The sequence below is a fragment of the Cynoglossus semilaevis genome, chromosome 9 (genome assembly GCF_000523025.1).
Source record: "Cynoglossus semilaevis isolate Cse_v1.0 chromosome 9, Cse_v1.0, whole genome shotgun sequence".
In the NCBI taxonomy this organism is placed as follows: Eukaryota; Metazoa; Chordata; class Actinopteri; order Pleuronectiformes; family Cynoglossidae; genus Cynoglossus; species Cynoglossus semilaevis.
The window spans coordinates 9,361,734-9,381,931 of record NC_024315.1 but is presented as its reverse complement, the minus strand read 5'-3'; the positions used below and the strand labels follow the sequence as shown (position 1 = coordinate 9,381,931).

Genomic DNA, 20,198 nt, shown 5'->3' with positions numbered 1-20,198 from the left:
GTTAGAGAAGCTTATCCCAGCAGCATCGGTGCATCACATGTTCATGCCTATGGTTACTCATTGATAAGCTGTCAGACTGGTTTGGATGATTGGCCTCTTTCTCTGGTTTCACAGACCGGACGTCAAAACCAACCTCTGCAGGAGGAATATCACTGCAGGGTTCTTTTAAGGGGTTTTATATGTAGTGTTTATGTCCGTGTGTTGAGTTGAAGATTCATCGTGCACGGAGAATCGTCAAGAGGTTTCATGCACATATAAAATTACTGTTCATACCATTTATCAAAAAAAAAAGAAATTGTATAAAAAGTTATTCTTACAGTAGCAATTTATCTGTATTACAAGGTTTGATACATTGTTTAGAAAAAACTACTGACACAAGGTCAGTGCTTGGACCAGGAACCCCCTCACTCACAGTCAGTATCCCACTGGTTTCTATCAGAAACAGAAATGTTTGGTGCAATCCAGAAGTTGACAGAATTAGACATTTTCTGTTGTGGCAGTTAGTTGTTAGTTGTTAGTTGTTTGGCTTGTGGACAAACGTAAGCAGTTTTAAAGCCAGTTACTTTGCAACACAAGATTCAGAGAGAATCTTTTTTTATTTCTAAAAAGAACATTGTTGTTGCACAACAATATACAAAAAACCTCTCATAAACAAAGCTCTGTGGCATTTTCCAAAAAAAAAAAGTTATGTTAATGAAAATCCCAGTTCCAAAAATGTAGAATTTTCTGGGTGTTTTTCAAATGTCAGTCTTTACAGGGTTAAGGTAAACACAGACATATTTTCCACACTATTCTGACTTGTCAGTTCACAGTGAAGAATGACGTCTTATTATAGCAGTTGAGAAAACTGTATGTATTAATGGCTCTACTGTGGAGTGAAGCTGTTTATCCATGGTCTCCAGTGGGAAAAAAATATTTAAGAAACAAAGATCAACATTCAAAACTAGTTCCTCTTCACCTACCAGATGACAAACACATTAGTCATGACATTGATGGACTAAAGAAATGATAATTATGATAATAATTTCAATGAGTCTGTGTTCAGGTTTTTACAGTAATTAAAGTCTTCTGAATGACTACTCCTGACTACTTGTAACCATCAGCTGTTCTTCTCTTCTCTGTCAGGAGTTCGGACAAATGAACTTCCTCGTCCCTGCAGGATGATGCTGCTGGTGAATCCACAGAGCGGCAAAGGACAGGCGCTTTCTCTGTACAACCGCCACATCCAACAGATGCTGAACGAGGCCGGCGTCCAGCACACTCTGATTATCACTGGTGAGCTGCAGAAACGTCTCTCTGTTCCACACAGACTATTGTGGGTTTTTTTACCACACAAGTGCAAAACATATTTCTATTACAAAAGCCAAGGCTGAAACTTGTAATTTGAATCGCAGGATCACAAATTATTGTTTGTGCAGACAGTTATCACACAAACACTCTCACACAATGAGGCCACGGCACAGAAGGACAAGAAAAAGATATAAAAAACCCAAACAGATTAACACACGTCCCTGACATGTTTTCCCTCTCTCTCTGTTCATGCTCCTGCTGTCACACATCATCCTGATACTCATCAACCGCCTCTCATGCATAGAATATCCATTAATAAATGTAAAGACACAACCCATGGAAACACACACACACACGCGTTGACACAAAATCCTCACTGTACAGGATTTGTTGTGATATAATCCTGTGATGTGTCCAGAGTCATGGCTGTGGTCAGTGTGAACTCCATGGTTCTTTCTTTCCTCCCTTCTTTGGTATTTCTGAGAATGAAACTCCATCTGGGTTTGTTCACATATATCTGTGTCAAACAGCAGACAGAAAAGAGGGCAGAGAGAAAAAAAAAGACTCATGGCCAGAAGGCAAATAAAAACACAGAAGAGAAATGTCTTTACTGTTGTGCTGAAAACGTGAAAATCATGCCAACAGAACTTTTCTCCGTGTCCTGGGTTTAAGATATCATCAATTAAAAACGATGAGTACCATATTTTGCGGACTATAAGTAGCACTTTTTTTTTTGGGTTAGGGTTAGGGTTAGGTTCATCCTTTGGCTTGGTTTGTGACTTATACATTAAAATGTATAATTTCACACGGGTAGACGCTAGGGGTTGCTCTATCAGGACGGAGGACAGACAGAGAATAAAAGGTTGGAAATATAGATACAGGAAGAGGAAAAACCAACAGCAGCTAATTTAACGATTCGACAATCAACAGTAAAAACAAAGCACGCAGAGTTTCAGTCACGAACACAGCCTGGCTCCGTTTTTGTCGGTGTAAAGAGGCGACTCAGAGCAATCAAACTCACTTACATGAAACATTCAGTTTTGTTAAAACATGCATTTCTTAAACTTTAAACCACAGTTTATTACTCTGGCTACTGTAGATATTTTTTAAAGAAGCGTAACTATCCCTCCATCAGCACCTCTGTGTTGACATTCATCACCTCGATGCGACAAAATGAGCATTTCAGCTGCGTCCAAGAGCACTCTGATTTCCCAGGGTGCATCTGGCAGCAAAGTGTCTATTACAGTAAAGAAGGAAGATCTGGAGCAGAACGAGATGCACAATTGATTTTAGTGCGATGTGATTGGGTCTGTTTTTACCAGGAGGAACAATTCAGTTTCCTCTAACACACACACACACACACACACACGGTGTCTGAAAAGACAACTGTCAAATAAAAATGTTGTTGTATTTTTCCCAGGGATTATTTAAATAAAAAAAAAGACAGCAGCAGGGCCCAGGGTTTTTGACATGTGTAGAGTTGTACCAAACTTGTGACCCTAAACTGTAATCCGTTACATGAATGACAAGTCCCATGGTGCAACACCAAACAAAAGTTTATGTTATGAATATGATCTCTTATCATTTATATAGAGAAACACTTTTTGGACAGTTTGGTGTCCTGGTCTTGAACTCATCTCAGACTAAGACTATGATTTGGTCCTTCTGTCTCTATGAATGGACCTGTATTTTAGTCCCTGCATTAATTGAGCAAATTGAGGCCATTCTGACTCAGTGATGACTCCTGTCCATACTGGTCTTAGGATATTTTCTTTAAATGAATGAGCAGTCTCATTAATGTCTTAACAACTTTGTTGACATAAACACCTCTGTGTCCTGTCAAATTAAGAAACAAAAAACAACAAAAAACTGTCAGGTGTAAAAGCTTTTGACAGCGTAAGTGAGTCCTTCTTCATTATTAAATGCATTTAGAGAACATTCAAACCACATCAGTTTGCAGCGTGGTTTCTGTCACTGCAGAAATTCTAGACATTCCAAATAATCCTGTGATTATATCGTTTTTTTAATTATAATTAGAAAAAGCTCAACATGTTAATTTTAGTATAGATATTGTTTGTTTGGTAGGATGGATTAGTTCCTGCATCCTGATCTGAACAGGCTCAGAGTCAGTTCAAATACATGGCTTCATTTTACTATTAGGCATATGTCTGACAGGGAAGATGCTAAACTGAAGCTGCTCTTAAACAGTGGTCTGACTGGACAGATAAGGAGGCATTGATTACTTTATCTTACGGAGCCCGGTGAAGGAAAGGTAAGAAGAGAGGCTGAGAAAACAGATCCCTCTCCAGAGGGAAGTCTTTTTTGCGTGTGTGTGTGTGATGGGGTGACACTGCTGTTTTTTTTGTTTTTTTTTCAGTTATGTGAACACAAACGAAGTATTGTCTGTACAGAGTAAAAAAAAATGGTTAAGATAGAAAAGACAGGTTACTCTCACATTCCTGGTCCATTCATGTTGGTGAAGTTGGAAAAAAACGGCAAAAGACAAAAACCAAAACAAAATTCACAAATGAATAACAGTGCTAATTGTGAGTTTTTAACGAACACGAACATAGAAAACAATGGTTTGATGTCTGTCAGCAAAATAAAAAGGTCAAAAATCTGGCTCTAAGTCAAGAACAAGAAAATGTCGTTTGTTTTTGAGGCAGGATGGAACTTGAACCGCAACATATATTTGAGGAGCAGGGCCTGGATTTGGAACAGGATGTAAACGACACTTTTAAATTTGTCAGCGTGTCAGGTGTCATTTGCCTGTTGAGACATGGCAATGAAATAAAACTGACCATGACCTTTGACCTCAATGAGGCCAGAGAAAGCTGACAGCACAAATTCTCTCTGACAGATTTATTCAGAAAGGAAAGACACACCTGCCCTTAACACACACTCACTCCACCTGTTTGTGTGTCTGTTGGACAGAGCACCAGAACCACGCCCGAGAGCTGGTGAGAGAGGCCGACCTGTCGCAGTGGGACGCCATGGTCATCATGTCAGGAGATGGACTTCTGTACGAGGTAGAGACGCAGTGATGACCTGAGATGTTGTTGATGTTGAAGTACAGTCAATCACTGTATAAAAACCTGACTCTGGAAGTCTGGGCAACATTATATCACCAACGTCTTTTACAGAGTGCTGCTCACAGACCATGGAAACAAACAGTAACGGACAGGATCATTTAAACAGAAGCACAAAAACTAAAATTAAGAAATGTGGCTCTCGGTTTAGAAGACCAGAGATAAATTGAACTCAAGGATTAAAATATGAATCCTACAAAATATATAAATAACAAAAATCCTAGAATATATATTTTCTGAGGATCCTTGATCATCAGGCTGCCCGGCGGCATTGTTTATGGTTATTCAGAACACTTTACCGTTCTGTAGGAACTGTATGAATAGAAATGCCACTGCCTTAGCATGTAAGAAAAGCTTACAAAAAATAAATTCCCCTTAACACAGTCAAATATCTGGCTGCACTCTGTTCATTAGGTTATAAATGGTCTGCTGACGAGACCAGACTGGGAGGAGGCCGTTCGCATCCCTGTGGGAATTCTTCCTGGAGGATCAGGAAACGCTTTGGCTGCATCGATACATCACTATTCTGGGTAAGTGACATACAAAGCACTGGTAAAAACTATAGTTTTGGACAACACCCAGAGCAAAAAAAAAAAACAACCCAGAATGATCTAGTTTCAGATTTGATTTATATTCATTGACTAGATGTCAGTGTCAATTACCTCATTCAGGATGTTGTCAGTAAATTGAATAAATTGTATAAATAGGGATCCCATTTAGAAGAAAACTGATGACAAGTGACAGCTGTAATCACCACTCATGTGATCCTTTAACTGTCAATCAGATGAAATGTATACTTATATGAGCCGTCTTTATTTCACTTTATCTTCCCTTTGGTTTTATAAGGTTACGTCGTATTGACATAATAAAATATTTAATGGAGAAGAGGTGAAACAAGCAGCTGAGAAAAATGTACCTACTATACATAAGGAGTTCAAGAAAGTTAAAGTTAACCCTTACAAATATAGGATCAATCCTAGTTCTTGCTCTACTGTTCGTCTAATCTATATAGGATTAATCCTAGTTCTTGCTCTACTGTTCGTCTAATCTGACAGTAATTCCAATCCTTAAAACTAATTCTTACAAATAAAACAAATTAAAACAAATTCTTAGACCTTAGTGTCCTCTCATCTTCTGGGGTCCTGCATAATGTCCCCACTAGGACAAAGTGTCCCCATAACAACACTAATCTCGGTCCCCACAAATATAGTTCACCAAGTATACACATGCAGCTGAACCCATCTGTGTGAATTTATTTAAAGATGTATATTATTGGTCGGTGTGGTCATGTGATTTATTGGCAAATGTTCAAAGGTTTACATTTTTGGTCCAGCTTGTGTCCCAGTGGATAAAAGTACAGAAATAGGAGGTGGTCTTAGTGTTTACTGAGGCAAAACTATCTTTTAGACTTTAGTTATGGTATGTACCATCACGACGTGACTAAAAACTAATTGAGAATTTTAGAAAATAAATTAGAAAATATTTTTAGTTGCATTGTACTAATACTGGCGGTAATTAATAAGTAATCTAAATACCATGTTTAATTGTATGTTCTTTACAATTAAACATTTGTGTTAAAATAAATTGTATTAGAAGTTGTTTTACTGACCTGCTGAGAGATTGATTAATACGCCTAGTTATGAAAGGTTATTTCCAGCAGCTCTTTATGACCTGGTGTTGAAGGAAGGTATTTTCCACGTCTGTCTGTGGCACTGTTTCCATTTCCTCTCCAAATCTAACAGTGAAACTCTCCAGAACTTTTCAGACGACTCCTGTTGTTTGCGATGCACGCTGAGCTAAGATTGCGTCTTTTCTCTCTCCGTCTGAATCTTTTATTCATGGAATTATTTTTAATCCTCGAGTCGACTCTTGTTTTCTCAGTGGGACTCCTGAATAAATCAAGGCCAAATTAATGAAGTAAATGCAAGTTTGTGTCCTGTCTGTACAAACAACACCATCCTTCTCCTCTCATCCATTTGCCACTCAGCTTCTCCTACAACAATAGTCTTCCTGCCAGAGCGGCAGCAACAAAGAAGAGGAAGAGACCAGACTCTGTATTGTTCTCCTCTCCTCTCACACTCACGGGCCATCCAGAAAATATGTCTCTCACACTCTGTCTGTGTGTGTATGATGACGACTCCCCTGCACTGGCCCTGTCCTCAGTGTCATTGTGTTTTTATTCCCAGATGAATGACGGGTTCACTGCGTAGATCAAACAAGTGACAGCTAGACTGTTTGTGTTATTGTGTAACGGCTGAGCCTGGCACTAATGTGTTTCTACACACAGTGATAATGAGCAGGAGCTGAAACATGGCCGCTGATGTGCGTTGACAACTGGATGTGAGTCAGTCCTGGAGTTTAAGAAACAAATCAAATCTATGAGCTTAACTAGGATTAGCTTATACGGTAAGACAGAAATCTACCAGTACAACAACAAAGACACTTGATCCAGTAGATACATAGATTTGTTTCTCTGTGATCCGTTTCAATGAATGATAGATAGATAGATAGATTTGAAGTTTCTCTGTGATCCGTTTCAATGAATGACTAAAGATACAGTATCTAGATCAGTCGTAGGCAAGAGTTTTGACCCATGGGCCACAATGGGTCCTTAAATGTGACAGGGGGCCGGGTCAGGAGCAGATAGATGGAGCGTTGACATGTAAAAGTCATCCATACCTGCTCAAACACTTTTAGCCCTTTCTACACCGTCAACTGGGGAAATGCAGGCACTGCAGGGAAAAGGCAGAAGTGCAATGACAGAAATCAGTAACATAATTTAGACAAGTTTGGCGGGCCGGATTAAAAAGCCAAACGGGCCACACCTGGTCCCCAGGCCATAGTTTTCCCATGCCTGATCTAGAGCCACTGAACTCCACTGAATCACAGTTGTCGTTGTAATTGGCCGTTGGTGGTAACAGCAGATGTGTACGTTTGTGTGTGAGTGAGAGAGAGAGAGAGAGAGTTTGTGTGTGTCCGTGTCCATGTGTCATCATAATGACCCTTCACCCCTGTCTCCATTCTCCCAGATGGGGTTGTCTTTGTTGTCTGGCCCCGCTTGTCATGTCTGATGGTCCATGAGTTGGTCCTCCTCCCACATGTGTCTCTGCGCCTCTAGCTTTAGTGAATCCACCCCTTTTTACCCAATCCTGCCCCCCAGCCCAAAGGGGCTGTCCCTGTCCGTTACCCCATGTCCTCTCTTCTTCTGGTATTATTAGTTAACCTGATGTCCTCTACAGTAAGAGTCCACGGTTTCATCTTTTGTTCTGGAGGACGGATGAATTTAAATTCAACATTTGGTCGTTGTATTCTATTGTAGATGCCTTCATAATCCAAAATATCTGTGTTTGACTGTGGCTAATTATTTGGTGTGACGTTCCTGCTTCTTATTGGATTTATGTGGCGTTGTCGTAGTCACAGCATCTGTCCCAGTTTCTTCCTCTCTTCTCTGTGCATCAGTGTTAAAGCCTGAGCAGAGGGAGCTGACCTCAGTATTGACCGCTTGTCATTGACTCACAGCACATATGTCATGAACGGATCAGACACAAGTGGGCTGTGAAAAGGATGTTCTGTGTAGCAGGAGGAGTAGAGAGACCTGGGCAGGATAAGTGGGCCACACAAATGTGAGGTTTTCCAATAGAATGAATGGACAGGGGTCAGCTGAGCAATCAGCTGATGTGACTGGACACACACTGACCTGACATGACCTCCCTGAACTAAGGTTTCACTCCGTCAGAGATTTAATCAGTGAATGTCGTGGGACACATTATCTCCTGGACAAACCGTTCAGTCATTCAGCACCTGACTACGACAGTGAAGACGGAGCGTGACGTTTTTGGTTTGAACAGATCCTGGTTGTTTCGTACATGAACGTGATTTATGACTTCCTTCAAGGTTTGCCATTTAATTTTGGAATTGATTTTTCAGGATTACTTTACAAACACTAGCTCCCACCTCCAGGTGGAACTGTTTGTTTCCTTTCAGTCTATGTGCATCCTCAGATCCTTGGACCCGGCTCTGCTCAGTCTGACAGAAGTGAATCTGAAAGTGTCACTGCTCTTTACCAGAGCCTTTCTTCAATTTTAAAATTCGTTTATTTAGAGTTTTTCTCTTTTTAATTCTTATTATCATTACTACTACTAATAATAGCGGTAATTATTATTATTATTAATTTTATTATAAATAGTAATAATTATAATATTAATGATTATTAGTATTAGTAGAAGTAATACGTTGGTTTTTTTTTTTGTGAAGCCCATGGACTAGTTTAAACCACCAGTACAAGTTCCTCAGGGATTAGAGTACATGGCAGTATAGCTCAGTGGATACCACCTCTGACAATGGCGCAGGAGACTGGGGTTCAAATCCTGGCCTTCCAAGATTATTATGACACTTTGTGAGATATTCTGTTTTCTTGTGAAGGACATGGAGTAGATTCACTAGTCAGTAAAAGTTCTTCACAACTCATTCTCCATGGCAATATAGCTCAGGGGCAAAGCCTCTGCCAACGGTGCTGAAGACCAGGGTGGACAGTCAGGGATCAAACCCCGGTCAGGGCGACTGGTTTAATGTTTGTAGGTTGTGCTTCTTATTATGACTTTTTATCATCTTTTTATTTAATGCTGCTGCTACACTGGAATTTCACAGCCTGGAATCAATAAGTAAAAACATAAGGATTTTATCATCCATTTTGGACCATGTCTATGAAGACATTGTAGTTCAGTGAAGCTTAGGTGACATCATTTACCACTCTCCTCTCCCTCCTTCTCCAGAGGATCTCCAGTGTTTGGTGAGGACCTCCTGATCAGCTGTGGGTTCCTGCTCTGTAAAGGACTGGTGTCTCCTATGGACCTGGTCTCCATCCATGTCTCCTCCACTCCCCGCATGTTCTCCTTCCTCTCTCTGGCTTGGGGCTTTGTAGCAGATGTGGACATTGAGAGTGAAAAGTACCGGCACGCGGGAGCCGCCAGGTTCACCATGGGGACGTTGGTGAGATTGGCTTCTCTTCGCATCTACAAGGGTAAGCTGGCTTACCTGCCCTGCACCAAAGACTGCAACAGTGAGAGGAAAGTGAAAAACGACCCAACGCTGCACTGTAACAATCAGACCTCCTCCACCACTCCACCTCCTGCGCTGAACCAGGTGACAGACACACCCAGTAAGAACAGCTTCCACAACTCCTGTCACTCCAACAACTCCCACCAGGTCCATAGGACAGAGAACCCACCTCACGCAAATGCCACCACAGCTGCCCCCGGCCCCCCCGACTCTTTGCTTCTCCCCCTGGACCAGCCGCTGCCCAGTGACTGGGAGGTGGTCCAGGAGGAACAGTTTGTCCTCGTCCTGGCCATGTACCAGTCCCACCTGGGGGAGGACATGGTGACGGCTCCAGACGCCACCGTGGATGAGGGCGTCATCCACCTTTACTACGTCAGAGCTGGAATATCACGCAGCGCTCTGCTGCGCCTCTTCCTGGCTATGGAGAAAGGAGCGCTTCTGTCTACGAACTGTCAGCATCTGGTGTACACCAAGGTGCGGGCGCTCAGGCTGGAGCCGCACTCCCCCAAAGGGATAATAACAGTGGATGGAGAGGTGGTGGAGTATGGACCGGTGCAGGCAGAAGTGCACCGAGGTCTGGCCAGACTAATCACTGGATGCGTCGGATAAACAACCATCCTCAGCTTTAATTTTGCTGCTAAGCGGGCATTGTTTAAAAGTTACACTCCACACCGGGAGTGTAACAGGTACGGGTGTGAAGGACGCAGGTGTCAGCCTCTCAGCGCTGCACACACACTAACGTCTTTCCTCCAACTACTGTGACGTTTCAGGTAAAGTTTTTGTGGAGTCCTAGAGGTTTTGATGTGAGAAGGAAAGTGGTGACCGACGGTGTAGAACCTGCTGGTTCTCACTACCTTTTTTTTGAATTGCACAGCTGCTCTCTGTGTATCTGTTTTTATCTGTGATCTCTTCCAAAATTTTAAATGCACAGCTGCTCTCTGTGTAACTGTTTTTATCTGTGATCTCTTCCAAAACAGCACTCACTGACACGACATTCTGCTTCAAACATTGAAATTTGAATCAAGTTATATAATCAAATAGGATGACAAATGCAGAAAAACGTATTTAGAGCCGTTCTGAATGTAACGCCACTCTGGAGTCTCCTCGTCTTCAGCCTTCAGAGTGTACTGTTCTAGATGTAGACGTCAGGTTGACTATATTTCATCATCTCATTATGATGGAGGCGTCTACGACACGTCACTGTCACTGAGACACGGTGTCTTCTCTGACCTGAGTCTGACCTAAAATCTTGAATCACGAAATGGAAAAATATGACAAATCAGCTCCTTTGCACTATCTGTGTGTGTGTGTGTGTGTGCGTGAGATAAAGCTTGTGTGAATGCAGTGAGGGTGTGAGTTGTTTCTTCTTGGATCAGGCTCAGTGACTGTTTCTTGAAAAAACTGCTGTAGAGTCAGTGTCTCATTAACAATTCAGTTGTCTTGGATGACAACTCTGTCCAGAGGAACTCGACCATTTCTTATTCACGATCTATGTGTGGCGTGATGTGTTGCCTTGCAAAAGTAAGAAGAATCCCAAGAAACGCACTGCAACTAATGCTTCCTTTGATGTTAAGATTATTGGCTACAGCTTTCTCTAATTTTTTTTTCCCAGCTCTGACAGAAACCCAACATCACACATTCCTTACAAGTCACTGAACAGCTTATCCTGACCTCTGCCAACTCAACATTGGTCAATCTGTAAATGGACAGAGGTTTGAACAGGATGGAGCAAAATAAACTGAGGAAAACAGAGTTACTTTTACATCACTTGTGTTGCACAGCCTTTGTAATGATATTTGGAGCAAGTTAGGAGGCAGACAAAGACCAGGGACCAAGATTGGAGAGATATCAAACAAACATACTGGCCTTAACAGACCTCAAATATATATATATACATATATATATATACATATATATATACATATATGTATATATAACTACATATACATATATATACACATATATACATATACATACTGTATATATACATATACATATATGTATATATAACTACATATACATATATACATATATATATATATACATATATATACATATATATACATATATATATATGACCAAATCTGAAAGGTCTTTTCCTTCAAATAGGATCAAACTGAAGTATAACCTAAAGTACAACTCCAGTTGTACTACATAATTTCCTCACCGTCTTCAAATTAAATAAAGTGTAGTGTCTTAGTTTGTGTCAACTGTCTTACAACAATTTAGCTGAAATGGTTCCTCAGATTTCTGCCTTCACATCAGTGTTGGCAGGGAAGCAGCCTTGACCTTAGCTTTGAACTCACTAGAACATCACTGCTCAGTCTGTGGCTGTAATCTCCACACCAGAGAAAACACAAATGAGACTGATGCAAACAGCAGACCTGCTTTAATACTTGATACTATAATTAGAACTACTGTCTGGTCCTCACTGGATGCTGAGTGTAGTGACCTTTGAACCCATCACTCTTTGTGAATAACTGTTCACTTGTGTTTTTCCACCTCAGTGACGTAGAAAACATGGGACACGTTTAAGTGCCTCCACACATTCAGCCCCTTTTTTCACCTTGACCCTGCATTTGAACACACGATTCTTCCTGTGCTGCTTTCATCGATCTGCGCTCTACACACACACCCACACACACACACACACACACACACACCCTCTCACAGCCTGTTCTCCCAGTGGGGAGATGATAATGATCATCACCTTGGTTTCTTTACCCTTGAGCTTCATGTCACATGTGGGATATGAAGACTGAGGTTTTAAGCAGTCATTTAAGTGAGTTTTTTTTTTTAATTATTCAATTTCTAATGGCGCTAACTTTAAGGGATAATAATGTTTAGATAATGGGACTAAGATTATATTGTCGGTAAACATGCATGTACTGTACTTCTTGCCTTAACTGTCTCATTTTCTTTGTTTTATTATTGGCAGCTGACACATTTGAGTTGCATTATTGCCCCCTACTGGACGGTAAACAACGGACCTCCATTTTTAGCATTTGCAGGGAGATTACTGGACCATTTTTAGCATTTGCAGGGAGATTACACCACTTTACAGCTGTTAAATTGATAGATTAAATTACGCTAAAATGACTATTTATATTGCCCCCTATATGAATTAATCTCTAACACAATGAATATATGAGTCACTTGAAGGTCATGATGTTTGTTTGTTTTTTAGTTTTGGGTGTAGTTGTTAAATCCTGCAGGTGTTTTCTGGAGTTACTAATGGAGTGCCTTTGTTTTCTTTGATGCTGTTAGAGTGAAGGCCTCACAAAAACACTCACACAGGCGTGTTTGTGTTTGTGCGTATTCACTGATGTAATTTTAAAATGAATGTCTGATTACAGAGCCTTAACGTGCAGGATTTAGTACAACACTGTAGAGAAACTAAGACCAAAATTTGTCTTTCAGAGATATTTCCTTTGCACAGTATAAATGGAATACCAATTTGGTGTTTAGAATTGGTGGCACATGATAAAGAGCCACAGTGAAGTATGTTTGTATGATTTGCCGTTATTTTAGCAGAAATCTTTTAGCTTTATAGCAACAGAGGACCTTTTGAAATTGTTATTAAAGTTGTTAATTATTTGTATTTTTCATGTGTTGTACACATACTTATCTATTTCAGTTTTTGTGATGTTTTTCATTTGAAGTCCAAATTGCTTTGAGGGATGCTGCGGCCCTTGAAATTTTGATGTGACTTGGCTGTGCTGCCCCCTGGTGCCGAAAACCAAGAATTGCGTTTCCTGTTTTATTTTTTCTGCTGAAAACCACAACTCGTGTCATTAAAAATCGTCCGTTAACACCTGTTGATGCCAAAACAGTAAATACAGAGGAGAGCACGACTCCTGTCAGAGGGAAGTCACAGTTACATCAAATATTTAAGGACCTAATGACGACAAATGAAAACACGCTGCTGGTGTTTGACTCCTGATTCGCCTTTTTGTCTATTCATGCTGCTGCTTTTCCAGCTGTTGCTTTGGTTTGTTTGTTTACGGTGAAGGGAATTCTTTACTTGCACACTGAATGATTCATTCCTTATTCTAAGAGTTCTATTTTTCCATTTAGACAAATGTCTGTAATTTTCTATGCTTGAACCAGAGCGTGTTCTGATTGGAAATAAAAGTTATGACGACAAATGTCATTGTGTGGCTATTTCTTTGGACACTTGACAAAGGCTGATGAGTGAACAGTTACTTCAATACCTTGGACTTGAGTTAGAAGAAGGTAAGACAGTGCAAGCATGTTAAGTTTAATGTAGTTTATTTTGACATTTTAAATAAACGTATAACTAAAAGGAATGGGGGAATACATAAACTAGAAAACAGGACTACCGTTGACCTTGATTTAACCAAAAAAATAAAAAAATAAAACAAACACTGATGAAATACTACATCATTGATTCAGTGCTAAAGGACTTCACATTAAATAAGTGATAGTGTTTTGGGGAATGCTTGTCATGAACTACATCATTGATTCAGTGCTAAAGTACTTCACATTAACTAAGTGATAGTGTTTTGGGTTTTTTTTTTTTTTAAGGATGACGTTGTACCATAGATGAACCAGTTTCACAAAAGCAGATGGATCCAGGTCTGATTTTGGAAGCGGCATATCATGGTACAACATTCAGTAAGAATTCATGACTGGATTTCTTACAGAAGCTCCAAGAAGGAGTGGAAGGAGAATAGGACAGAAGTGAAGTGTGAAAGAAATCCAGTTCATTAAACTCTGACTGATTCAAAACTACAGCAAGGCAAACATTCTGGGATTAAGAGTGTAGTTGAAGTCATCAGTGACCAAAGACAAAATGTCAGATTATCCATAAAAGGTCACCCTTATCTTAAAGGTCAACGGTATGAGGGACAAAAAGTCCAAATACAGCCAAGCAGGGATTTAAAAAAAAATGGAAACGCCCGTCAGCTGTGGTGGGTCTGGGTCCAGGACCTAAACATGAATGAGTCTAGTAAGTTTTCTACACAACAAACTGACCACAACAGGGATTATTGTGTCTCCACAGTCTCAGGTCTGTTGAAGAAGAAGAATAGAGTAAGAAACATAATGAATCTTAAACATAAATAACCCAGAGAAAGACTAACCTGTCTAGTTAGTGGTCATCTTCAGAGGAGAGTCCACTTCTTCTTTTAACCTTGGTCCTGTTCAGGTGTCGTGTTTGACCAGATCCAATGAACGTCTGCTCTGGTCTGTAGAATCCTAGATCCACAGATCAGATCAGTCAGTGCACAGATTAAAGTGAACTCATTCATCAATGGTCAAAGTGAAGAACAAACCTGGACACATCCTGTGGCTGAGATGATCTGGAGTCGGTCCACCTGGGCCACATACACCCTCCAATCCAGATTTCCAGAGCATGCATGGATCCAGCACTGACCCACCTGGGACAGGAAATGCCCAGTCTTACCTGGTTAACTGACTGAAACCTACCACATCCAGCCAATCACAGACTAAGCCCCAGACCCTGCACCACAGAACTGTGTTACAATTAACCCCGATTAGACACCAGTGGATGAAATTAACATAAGTGAACGTCAACTCCCAGGTGACCTGTCAATCACTCAGCCTTAAACACATCCAAAAGACGACATGCAGATAAAGGTGATCAGACTGAGGCTCATGCAAACAAAGACCAGAGGTGGACAAGTGCACACAGACAGCGATGACAAGAAAATACACTGAAAAAAAGTCTAATAGTCTAAGCAAAGGTACATGTATACATCAACAAGTACATTTACATGTATACATTAACAAGTACAAAGGCAAGTACATTTACATGTATACATCAACAAGTACAAAGGCAAGTACACTTACATGTACAGTATACATTGATAATAGTACAAAGGCAAACAAATGTAACATCCTTTAGAGTCCTTGACGTTTTTTGAAGTAGCTGGAATTCAGGTTGTCACTCTGGATGGAAATGAGACAGCCGGGGAAAATGACAGCAGCCAAAACGTCCAAAATTCTCGCGGAAGCAGGAAATCCACGCGCAAAATTGTGGACGAGGATCACAACGCAGAAATTGTAGAAAAAAAAATCGCAACGCCCAAGGTTGTGGATGAGGACCGCGACGGGACATCAAAATTGGGTACTGGTGTGATTATTTAAACTGCCTGTGAGCCCTAAATTGTAAAGGTATGGTGCTATTTTTGCTAAGTTTCACCCACACACACATATCGTGGCACAGCGGCCTAGCACAACACAGCAGCACGGCGGCCGCAGGAAACACAGCGACACAGCGGCCGCAAAGAAAATAAGAAAAACGAAGCTCCCTACTGTGTTGAAGATCTTCAGGATGATCAATCTGGAAAATAAACCAAAGAGGACTCATGTTAAGTACTGACATTTTGGTATGAGCATATTTGTCAAATAATTCCTTAAATTTAAACAAACAAAGCAAAAAACAAACAACCAGGGTTTGACTTCACAGATAACTCACCTTGTGCTGTTTCAGGTCAGTTTGACGCCGGATGACGTCGACCTGGTCTCCGTGCGAAGAAATCCTCGACGTATCTGTTCATTTCAAACATTGTTGATTAGACGTTTAATACGGTGTTCATTTTAGAAAAGTACTGTAGAAGACGGTGAAGCGGTACTTCAAACACTAGACTAAAACTTGATTCAATGAGTAAACACATTCCCTGGTCTCCGTGGGTTAGCCGTTTTCTAATCAGTTTTAGCGCGAAAAAGTTAAATTCATTTAAAAACGTTTTCTTCCACTTTTAGTGCAGTCTAAGCTGCGGTAGAGAATACAAACAATCGAAAAATCACGTACCTTTCCATCTGAGTCGTTCACCCGGACCAGGTCGATCCGCCATCACGTAAAATCTCAAACACCTGTGGCTTTTAAGGCACATAGCAAACTTTTTCAGCGTCTGACATCACACGCCGCCACTTCCGCCACAGTGACGTTACCACGTCGAAAAAAGAAAAAGCGACTGCTATCATGTTCTACCCTTGAGACACAGCTCTCCGTTTAGCACAATGCTAAAAACACTTAGGCAGTAGTAGTAGTGTGGTCTCCTGTAACAGCAGGGGGAGACAGTGAGCCACCGGGGACGTACAATTTAATTAATTTACATATTAAAATAAAGTAATATCGGAGTAACAAAATTGACTTCTAACCACCGACCCTTATTCTGGGTCTGACTCTGGCGCAAAAATATGCATAAAGGTGTTGGCACGAACACACACACACACTCAGAAACACATTCAAAAGAGCCGCCAGGTTTCATGGTACTGCTTGCAAAGTTTAATACATCACTATACAGTCGTCATAACTCAACAAAAGCGAATCTTTAAAAAAAGAAAAAGAAAATGAAAATCATCATCGGTACAATACACACCCAGCACTTTGTACATATATGCCCCAAGCATCCATGTGACTTGTTGGAACTTAAATATATACTGTGTGTATTTATATACTCTGATATGATCACAGGCGTCTGTACAGAGGGAAACAGGCTACAAATCTTCTGTCGTCATAAAGCCTAGAGAGCAGGCCACTGTGGGACCACCACGTAGACCACCTACAGTCCAGTCTGGAGAGGCTTAAAGCAACATGTGACAGGCTTTGGCTGTGGAAGTGACGTCTCATGGTGGTGATAACAATATCAATAATAATCATTATCATTATCATCATAAATATTTGTATTTTAATGGTTCAAATCTGGATCATTTACACACATACACAGAAATTTGTACAAAGCATCATGTGCTCCACACCATTCCCGGGTTTTTGTTTCCACTTCTTGGACGACAGTTTCAAATTTTTCCGCTTATGTGAAAATCAAGAATCATAAGCGTTTACTGTAAATGTTTCCTTAGCCATAAAAACAAAGGTGAGACGACCGTCCGACAAGTATGTTTTAAAACAGCAGCTTGAGGATGAGTGAGTGGTGACGACTTACAGGACCATAAAGCAAACAAAGCTACAGCAGCCAGTGAAGAAAGCATCATCACCAACATCATCATCATCATCATCATCATCATTCCTCTATATGTTTGAAGGCAGCACCACACATGATGCAGTAAAATCCAAGAAACAAATGTTAGATTTCCACGTCCGCTAACAGGAATATAAAGAACGAAGAGGAGCAAAACTATGGAAGACAAAACAACCTCACCCTTCCTTTCAAGTGTTTTTTTTCTATATGTGGCAGCTCTTGGCTCATTTTTAAGTTTCTCAACAGTTTCAGAAACACTGGTCAGCATCGTCACACTGCTTTGTTCAAGTAAAATAACAAACAAGTCACAGAGCTCTGCTTCATCCCAATACAGCAAGAACTTTGGCTCAACCTTTCCTGTAGTAATGATAATAACAATGAAAATGGTAAAAATAATAATATTAATAATAATGTTAAAGTACTCCTATGCATTATGTATTTTTTGATAGATGTAAACAAGGACTGATATCCTTCATCCAGGAAGCACAATTGGACCCAAAGGATGAGTTTCACTGTTTCACAGTAAATTACAAAAAAGAAATTGTGAAAAATTAACTTTAATTTTTATCCACTAATATTCACTAAATACAAAACAACGCAAAGAAAAACCTGAAAACTAATGTCTTATAATGCCTCTCTAACTGTATGTGATTTTTTTCTTCCCTTTGTTTTTGTCTTTTCCTGCAAAATGGAATGAAGACAAAATGTAAAGTATTTATAAAGGATAATGAAGTTAAATGATGTTTGTTTATATTCCCGTGTTAATCAAGTATAATGTAACAAAGGTCAGAATCAGAATTCACTGATGGCTGCGATTTAACCGTCGCTCTCTGGGGACACTGACCACAGAACTGCCTTCTAGGATAAAGACAGACACAGGTTTTTAGTGGTTTTGTTTTTTTCGCCTCCATCAGTGAATCCTGACGCCTGAAACATGACATGAGCAGCTCAGTACACAACGGTTCCACTTTATTCAGAACAGTAAGGCAACATGTTGACATGTGACGATGGAATGGATGCTAAATATATGCGCTTTGTTACTTCCCTTCCTTTTCACTTGCAGTAATTCGGCTGCGTCTGTAACAGCAGTGAGGTGCATCATGGGTAAAAAGTTCCACGCCGAAGGGTGTGTTCACACTTGGGAGTTTGTTTTCTTTGTTATAGATATAAACAAACATTGATTTGGTTGTGGTTGAATGTCCTGATGTGTTCGGGGATCACAGAAGGACTTTCAGGACCACGTGGAGAAAGACCGTCTTCTGATTGGACAATTTTTTTCATACCCATGACAGATCTCGTTATTTCAAAAAGCAACGCTGCTGACTCCGCACCTTTGACTTGCTCGTCTTCTCATTTTGTTCTTTGGCACCTTTGACTTCACACTTGCTCGTCTTCTCATTTTGTTCTTTTGGCAAAAAACGTCATCGCGGCGGGGTACACCCTGGACGATGTTATTTTGTTCACGTCTCTATGCAGTTTGGTCAGATGAAGGTTAATTCTGTGTGATGTCCAGGTGTCCAGATGTCAATCCAGGACCAAATGGAGAGGGTTTTAAGTTAACCCCAACTCTGACCCGTGTGAACACACCCTGAGCTGTAACTCCTTCTCACGCAGCCACTGTAGCTCACTAATGCCCAGTGTCTGGATGCAGCAGTTTGACGTGCAGAGGTGATTCCTATGTAAACTTTGTCATGTGACGTTTGTGGTGTGGTTCAGTTTGAGTGGTTGGCGAAGGAAAACACCGGCGAGCATTGAAGATCAGGTGGTGAAGCAGTTGTTGGCAGTTTTACTGACATTCAGTGCTTTCTCCAGGGCTGTGTGTGTGTGTGTGTCAGAGAACGTTTGGCAGAAAGCATACGACCAGGGATTTCTACTAAAAAAAAAAAAAAAAAAAAAAAAAAAAAACACGGACCAATCAGTGTTCCCCAAAGACAAATTGTCCGTTTTTTTGGTGGAGGGGGATGGTACAGCAGTAACATCAGCAGTGCTACAGACGGCTGCAGTCAGCCCAGCAGCCAGGGGAGCCTGGGGTTTGCAGTGTTTCGGTGGAGCCCGGTCAATCATCAGTCTGTGGTACATTTCTCAGGCTGATTTAAACGAGTGGTTTTTAATCAGTGTGGTGGAAGCTTGGCTGCATGGATGAGGGTTCATGGCACAGATTTCTCTTTCTTCACCTTTTGCTCTTCTTTTTGCATCCGCACATCTGCCACACAAGTCAACAGTCCGGCCGAGGCTGAGAGAAAACACCTTCAACCTCCTATTTTTACCTGCATTGGTGGAAAGACGAGATCGTGACTGCACGAGTGCCACCCCGGTTTATTCATCACACTCATCTGCAGGGACGCTGAAGGAAAACAAAGACAGTGTCATCAGGTGGCGGTCAACCACAAATCTGCTCAGTCTCACTGTGTCTCCTGCAGCCACTTCCTCATGAACACAAATTATGGCAGAAGGCTGTGGAGTCTGCACAGACTAAGAATGGAGGTAAAAGAGGGACGAATGAAGGCAGTGCTTGAGCACAGTGCAGCTGTGGACAGGAGGACAGAAGGTTTAAAGTGTCCCTCCCCAACCCCTAAATTGACTAATGGATGCTCCTTTAGAGTTTGAGGCAGATGAACAGTTAGTGGCGAAGTGGAAAGAGCAGAAAGCAGTGCAGAGGAGGGTCAGGAACGGTCAGGAGGCACTTACTTGTCCTCTGTGTGCTCAGCGATGCCGGCAGCGGCCAGCGCAGCTCGGTACTGCAGCAGCACACCTCGGACACTCTTCACAAAGCCCTTGGAGAGCGGGAAGA

The 20,198-nt window shown here is 41.0% G+C and overlaps 2 protein-coding genes and 1 long non-coding RNA gene across 3 annotated transcripts in view; 1 reads left to right on the top strand and 2 right to left on the bottom strand.

Moving 5' to 3' along the window:
* LOC103383771 (sphingosine kinase 1) overlaps positions 1-10,348 on the top strand; it is a 19,084-nt gene extending 8,736 nt beyond the window's left edge. The window contains exons 2-5 of the mRNA XM_008317060.2: positions 1,126-1,275; positions 4,225-4,319; positions 4,794-4,909; positions 9,152-10,348. Of these exons, the coding sequence (XP_008315282.1) occupies positions 1,126-1,275; positions 4,225-4,319; positions 4,794-4,909; positions 9,152-10,046 (1,256 nt within the window). The 3' untranslated portion in view covers positions 10,047-10,348. The remainder of the gene's footprint in view (positions 1-1,125; positions 1,276-4,224; positions 4,320-4,793; positions 4,910-9,151) is intronic.
* Positions 10,349-13,901: 3,553 nt separating this feature from the next.
* Positions 13,902-19,311, bottom strand: LOC103383772 (uncharacterized). The gene is made up of 6 exons (XR_003050658.1): positions 18,777-19,311; positions 16,237-18,738; positions 15,901-15,974; positions 14,735-15,765; positions 14,543-14,657; positions 13,902-14,471 (listed from the first exon to the last, which is right to left on the bottom strand). It is a non-coding gene; the product is annotated as an uncharacterized LOC103383772 (long non-coding RNA).
* Positions 19,312-19,478: 167 nt separating this feature from the next.
* ube2o (ubiquitin-conjugating enzyme E2O) overlaps positions 19,479-20,198 on the bottom strand; it is a 21,267-nt gene continuing 20,547 nt past the window's right edge. Inside the window, exons 23-24 of the mRNA XM_017035523.2 lie at positions 20,096-20,198; positions 19,479-19,751 (exon numbers count right to left, since the gene is read on the bottom strand). Coding sequence (XP_016891012.1) covers positions 19,724-19,751; positions 20,096-20,198 — 131 coding nt within the window. The 3' untranslated portion in view covers positions 19,479-19,723. The remainder of the gene's footprint in view (positions 19,752-20,095) is intronic.